The 7,533-nt window shown below is 33.8% G+C and overlaps 1 protein-coding gene across 1 annotated transcript; it reads right to left on the bottom strand.

The window, feature by feature from the left end:
• Window positions 1-3,187: 3,187 nt before the first annotated feature.
• On the bottom strand, window positions 3,188-7,329 carry LOC139904038 (3-ketoacyl-CoA synthase 10). Its single transcript, XM_071885972.1, has 3 exons — window positions 6,799-7,329; window positions 5,266-5,891; window positions 3,188-3,983 (listed from the first exon to the last, which is right to left on the bottom strand). The coding sequence occupies exons 1-3, from the start codon at window positions 7,216-7,218 to the stop codon at window positions 3,368-3,370; spliced, it is 1,662 nt and encodes a 553-aa protein (XP_071742073.1). The 5' UTR covers window positions 7,219-7,329; the 3' UTR covers window positions 3,188-3,367.
• Between the last annotated feature and the right edge of the window lie 204 nt (window positions 7,330-7,533).

Here is a 7,533-nt window from a genome sequence, read left to right as displayed (position 1 = left end):
GCTCATCAAAGCATCTTCAACCACTGCCGCCGTGTTCTTACCCGCCCTCAAAACCGGGCACTACGATCTTAAATGGAGACTTGCTGAAAATTCTCACATACAACGTTTCTCACCAGTAATGGATCTCTCTTAATTCTTGTCTTGCTTCTACTTCTACCACTACCTCTGCCTGCTGCACTCAAAAGAGAACCCAAATTTCCAGTCGAATCTTTCCTTCTAATTTTTCCTCACAGGGAATTATTTCTCACATCCTTTCAAAGGTCAACTTAGTAGTTCCAGATGAAACACTAACTACTGTAACCGTGTCAGACCAACTCTCAGGAAACGAAGACAAAAGAAACAAAGTTTCCAACTCATCTTCATACTTAAACCCAACTGATTTCAACCGAGTCAAAATCAATTTAAACTAATTAACATGATATGCTGCACAAGCTCTTTCCTTCATCCTTGTGTTAACTAGTTGCCTGATCAAGAAGACTTTATTTAAAGCCAAGGGTTTCTTGTACGTGTTGGACAATGCAGACAACACTCCTTCAGTCTTGGATTCATCCACAATATTGTAGGTGACATTCTTGGCTAAAGAAGGCCAGACTACACCAAGTGTCTTTCTATCCATAAATCTCAATCATGTTGTTTCACCTCTTCCAGTATAATACTAGTGATTGACTGATATAAACTCTTCTGATATAACACGTCTTCGATCTGCATCTTCCAGAAGCCAAAATTTGACCCATCAATTTACCTATCTTAATCGTGTTATTATCTGCCATTGTTCCAGTAACGCTCGCATTACAAGCTCTTATACCACTTGTTAGGAATTTAGCGAGCCCTAACAAGAACTTGATAACCCAATTATTAAATTCACCGCACAACAAACAAATAAATCACAAGAACACGCAAAGATAATAGACAAAATAAGTGCAAGAACCTTAAAGAACAAAGGAATTTAACGTGGTTATGTCCATTAGTCTAATCTTAAGGACTGGTTTAGTCCACGACCAAAGAAAGAGAATTTTATTGATAATTTTAATAGGTGCTACATCTGATACAATGAGATTCGGGTTACAGTTTACAAGGGGAAAAACGAAATCGTTTCCAAAATAGAAAAACTTGTTGGCTACAAAGAATTTTGCGGTCGGGATTGGATTTCGTGGTCAGGATCTAGCATGCTTCAGCTGGCCAACATACTGCCAAAATATCGCAGGCACCATTCCAATGTTGCAGTCACAAAGCTGATTACACGAGCACAAGGCATGGTCTCGCGGTCGCGAGATGCACATGCCTTCAGCATCTTTCATTTCTTGTTTCATTTAACATCTTCAACCTCAACACTTAGTTCAAGCAGCTGTAACTTGAGCCAGTCACCTACTAAGACAAATTCAACGGTTGCAAATAAGGGTGGTCAGTATTTGATGTGAAACCGTTTAACCCGAAAATCAAACCGAAACCAAACAAGGAACAAACCAAACCGAATTTGAAAAACAGTTTCCAGATCGAGTTAAACCGAAACTGAATTTGAATTCAATTTTCGGTTTTAAAAATTCTAGATTTGGTTAAACAGAATTCAAGTTTTTAATATATTTAATATATATATATATATATATATATATATATATATATATATATATATATATATATATATATATATATATATATATATATATATATATATTCATGTGCTATGCATGTGAGGGTATTTTCGTTAAAAAAAACCAGCTTCATTCCTTTGATTTTCATCTTCACAAATCCCAAAATCCAATTTACCAAACCCTAAAACAAACCTTAACTAAATCAAATTCAAAACAAATCTATATCAACATTCCTAACCAAATCAAAATCCAAATCTAAAACCATAAACACTTAAGCAAATTACCCTCATAACCAAAGATTCAGTGATCTGAATCGACTTCAAACAAACTTCCAGTAACCTTTGAATCAAACTTTTATTTGCGCCTGAATCCAAGTTCATCCTAATACAAATGATATGACGAACAGTAAGTTGTTCTATATCTAAATTCTGATATTATTAAAAACCTTGTAACACGGCCGAGGCTAAGACATCTATGCTTGTAACAAAAATAATCTTTCATTCAAATAATCATCTATGCTAAAAACCTCAACTCATCAAACTTTAGTTTTTCCCAACAATTAGTTAATCACATCAATTTTAAGTAAAAATATGACGAACAATACATGAACAAATTTTGCTAAAAATGATTTTTGGTGTGATTTAATCCAGATTTAAAACATGTAATTTGTTCTATATCTAAATACTTAACTTCGTTGATCAGATTTTTAATCCAAAACAGCCTATAAGAGTCTAATTTGATTGATAAAACTCAGTTTTGGCTTTTTAATTTTAAACCTTGACTCACAGATTAACGATCAAACGAAGGAATTACCACCTGAAAGTTTGCGGAAACGTTCAAGAAATAATTTCTAGCACATCTGTAATTTGACTTCTTGATAGATGTTTCTGGATTGTTCTGTGGACCTACTTTGTTCGTCTTTTCGGTTAACGAAGAACACGATTTGGATCCAGGTGATTAGAATCTGTTAATCATTATGATAATTAAAGAGACTTCGTTTGATGTTTAGCAACTTAGATCTGGTCTCAATTTCTTTTTAATCATCTAAATCATGAATGCGTATAAGACATATACATAGCACTTGTTTTCTATCTGGGTTTGTGTATAAGAATATGAATATGAACTGAATGTTTTATTATGAATCTGTGGTAATGTTTCTTTCTATCTATGATGAATCGAGTCGAATGTTCAGATGAAAGACATAGACATAGCACTTGTTTTCTATCAGGGTTTGAAATGTCGAAAATGTGAATTTGTTTATATGTTTTCAGATTTGAAAATACCCGCACATGTCTTGCACATGATGGAGTTAACGGTGAAAAATTTAACGGAATATAGACGGAGGGACGAGAAGTGTAGTAAAGTAATACATTGGGGACGAGGAATGCAAAAAAAAAAAATAGAAAAAGAACGAGGAGTGTATTTTGAGGTAAACCACAGGGACGAAGAGTGTAATTATGTCTATAAAGATATGTGAAGGTTGTTTAAAATACACTTTTCAACTTTTGTTGACAGGGTGATTTTAATTATCTTGTTTTTTGAAGGAAGAAAAAGGCATCACTACACGAGTCACTATATTCAGTCATCAATTTAAGGCTTCCTTGTAAAGTGAATGACATTAAACGAATTCCAAACAGAAGTTAATACAACAATAAATAGTAAAACTCGAATACAACATAGGAAATTGAGAAGTTTGAAGAAACTTTTAGCCTCTTATTTATAAATAAAAGGTACCCAAGTGTAACTAGTGTAAACTTTGAGGATTGAATCTGGCTACTCTAAGAAAGTGCCTCAAAAGGGTACCTGTCAAGGCAATCAAGCCAAGGATTGTTGCTTGTAGGTTTCTTTATGCTCCGAACAGATTTCCACACGGCACTATTGCATTTAAAACCCGACCCAAATGACAATTGCCATACCCGGTCACCCCGTTTGATCCGTCCTTTCGCCTCAAGGTATGCCAACTCATACCAAATGCTACTACTAGAGGTGTTCCCAAAGCGGTGAAGAGTGGCTCTAGACGGCTCCACATTTGCATCACTTAATCCAAGGTTGCGTTGGAGCTCATTGATCACGGTTTTACTAGCCGCTTGAACACAAAAATGCTCAAATGCGAGCTTGTAGTCAGGAATATAGGGCTTGTTTCCAGATGCAGAAGGTGTCGCTTTCTGTGAACTCTTAGTGATAGCTCCAGACGAAGGGACACTTTTTTCTTTATTATTAGAGAAGTACCTTTTCACTAATGTGGCGAAGAACAATATTTGCTCGGATAATGGCAACACTAATGGACCCAAAGTCGTTATGTTTGTCTTGAGTGCTTCCCCTCCAATCTCGACAAGATCTTTGCTTATTTTCAAACCCTTGAATCGTTGTTCGTCTTCCTCTTGATAGACACTCCTGTTACATATAATAAATTGTAACCCTTTACCATATAAACCATAAATTTAATTGGTATCAATGTACAACTTTCTATGTACTAATATTAAAAAAGGTTTAGAAAATATAAGTAACAACTACACAAAAGATGACAGTAATATTTTGAATACTTATACTTGGTCCCTAAATATCAAAACGATAAAGGTTAGATTGACAAAGTTTTTCATATGTTCACGTTTGAGTACTTTTATTCACTCTATACACAACTTATGGGGTTATTTCATGACTTTTTGTTGACTTTTTCCCGACTAATTTAAAATATATTTATATTTATATGAAATTTGAATTTGCAATATTTTATAAAGATATTATAAATCTTGAACACTTATATTGGAGTGGTTCCAAATTGTCAAAAGGATTAAGGATACCAAATGATGTGTTTTTAGTCCTAATTACATACCTTCAATTCTATTGTCCACTAACTTTTTTTTTTTTTTCTTCAAATTAATTGGCCACATTCATAAATAGATAAGAATAACGTGGTAAATTTCTTTTATATTCATATTTATGCATTTAGGACAAAATAATAGGTAAAAAATGATGGGTAAAACTAGAAAGTTAATAAAAAATACAAAATAACAAATATTCGAGGACAATAGATTTAGAGAGTAAGCAAAAAGCCATTGGTCTAACAGTATCGATGTGATCTTCTGACACTGAAGTTATGCGTTCAAGTCCTTTAGTGGACTAATGTAAAAAATCATGTTACATGTTAGACTTGTGTTTGCCTAGAAAAAAGAATTTAGAGAGTATTAGATATAGATATATTAAACTAGATGGAGGTCCAGAGTAGCCCACTCCGTTGGTCTAGATAATCGGGATGAAAAACCGTAAAAAAAAAAAAAAAAAAAAGGGATGAAATAGGTGATGTCGTGATGACATCACCCGAGTACTATTCATTTGTGTTCGCTAATATACTTATATATTTATTGTAAATGTAAATGTAAATATTTTAGAAATAGTACTAGTACTTCAAGAGATTGTTTCAGCCCAACCGGAAATCGTTGTACTCTTTCATAACTCAAGTAGTTGTGGTTTATTACACGAACCTAACATAACAGAACACGTGTATTGTTACATTATAATTTGAGTAAATGCTAACAAACCAGATTGACTCTCAATCAGATATATTAAATTTTGTATAAATAAACATTTTTTATAAAAATAAGCATAACACTAATTTTTCAACAAGATAAACACTTTTAAGTTTTAACAATTAAATCAGTGTCTAATAATGTCGTACCTGAAGTATCGATCATCAGCACCCTTATGTGTGCGAACAATATGTTCGAGCCTATACTTGGCTCGACGATAATCACGACCACGGTTCGAAAGCAACACAGCTGATGCACCCATTCTAATATAACAATTCGGTATCAACATAGACCGATCTTTACCAGGGTACCAGTTATACCCAACCATCTCGGTACTAACCACAACGGCCACATTGTTCGGGTTAGCCTGAAGCATGTCACGAGCCAAATCGATCGCTATAATACCAGCACTACATCCCATCCCACCTAAGTTGAAACTCAATATGTTTCCCCTCATTTTGTAATGATTAATGACCATGGCTGATAGCGATGGGGTCGGGTTAAAGATACTGCAGTTTACGACTAGTACACCAACATCCTTTGGGCGGACTCGAGTTTTCTTGAAAAGTTCGTCCAGGGCTCCGAATATCACCATTGATGCCTCTGCTCTCCCTTCTTTCATTGTTGTGATGTTTTCGGTTGACATTATTGCTCTTGGGACGTAGGTTTCGTCACCGATTCCGGATGATTGAAGTATTTTCTTCTGGAATTCGAGGCTAGCTTCGTCGAATTTGCCAGATTTTCGAGCTAAATCAATAAATTCCTCCTTAGTTACCTACAATTGTTATACTTCATATTAGTTTACATGCTTTACTGATAACAACATTGTACTTCTTTATTTATATTAATTTTTGAAATGTCGTTAACACACTAAAAAGTATTGTACGATTTTTTTAAAGACAATACTTTAGGTAATGTGTTCAAGTTCAGGTATATATATATATATATATATATATATATATATATATATATATATATATATATATATATATATATATATATATATATATATATATATATATATACCTGAACTTGAACACATTACCTAAAGTATTGCATAATTAAATAACCGGAATTAAATAACCGGAAGTAGTGGATTGGTAATTAAAGGCTTAATAACAATATTTAGTCGATACACAAATTCAAGGCATTTGAACTTCAACATAAGCAAATGTGCACCACAAATGATCATTCAACATATAGTGATGAATGATAAATTAATCCTTCATCGTCGTTTGATGAATGATAAATTATCATTCATCATTATATAATGAATGATCATTTGTGATTTACATTTACTTATTCAGTTTGTATTCTTTATAAACTTAGCCATGAATCAGTAAAATTTATCGTCACTGTAAAATTAATAATTAATTGATGTGTATAAGACAGTCCAAAAAATCCATAAATCAGTAGTAACATAGTTTTTGTTTTTATTATATTTTTACCTTTACAAATAATGATGATAGGTAAATTCAAGAGCAAAAACTATGTTGTCATAAGTTTAATGAATCAGGGGAACAAGAGTACGGTTAATAAAACACAAAATGCTAGCTGGCTATTGGTTATGGTCATGGAGTATAATATTTACAGTAATGATCGATAAAAATATGTTGTTATTCTACACAATAACCCGGTAACTAATAAAATGTACAAAATATAGACGAGTCGATTGAACTAACCTTCAAATCATCGGTTGGTTTGAAACAAGCGAAATCGATTAGATAAATAGATCTGGGTCTGGACATGAAGTAAACCGAGAGAGTAAACACAAAAACCGCAAAAAATGCCAAAACAGTTGCCAAATCATAGCCAGCAGTACTATTCCAAAACTTCCTCCACAACTCCTCACGGCTCAAGCTCCCAATCTCGACACCGAACACGAGAACCAACACCGGCACGGTTGCAAGATAAATTGCGTGGTTGATCAAGTAATGATAACCAAGCTTCACATATTTTAAGTTCACGGACTGAACAAAGTCAGGTAACCGACGCCGGACCCTGACTGAGAAAGTCATGGACCCGGCGTCAGGACCTGACGACTCAATTCCCCTGTTGACGATTTCCGTTGACAGGAGATCTTGTTCACCATTTGGAGCCATGATTGAGATCGAAAAAAAAAAAAAGATTGAAGATGATGTATGAATGTGAAGAAGGAAGGTGTGAATTTATGGAGGAGTGGGGCGAGTAAATGATCAAGGACAACGAAGTAAAGGGAGTGTAGTTGGAAGGTTAGGAATTGCATTAAATTTGTTACAAATGTTTTGGGAAAGTTGTTTTGTTACAAAACCAAACTCACTTGCATTGCATGTCTAATTATACTCTTCTTTTAATTATTATTATTTTTTTTTATAATGCATGTATGTAGTACTACAATATATTTTACACTTTCTAAGTTTAACGCCAAATTAGGTTTG

This window comes from Rutidosis leptorrhynchoides, chromosome 4 (genome assembly GCF_046630445.1).
Source record: "Rutidosis leptorrhynchoides isolate AG116_Rl617_1_P2 chromosome 4, CSIRO_AGI_Rlap_v1, whole genome shotgun sequence".
Lineage (NCBI taxonomy): Eukaryota > Viridiplantae > Streptophyta > Magnoliopsida > Asterales > Asteraceae > Rutidosis > Rutidosis leptorrhynchoides.
The sequence above is the reverse complement of the archived record's forward strand: the minus strand, read 5'-3'. Positions and strand labels throughout refer to the sequence as shown.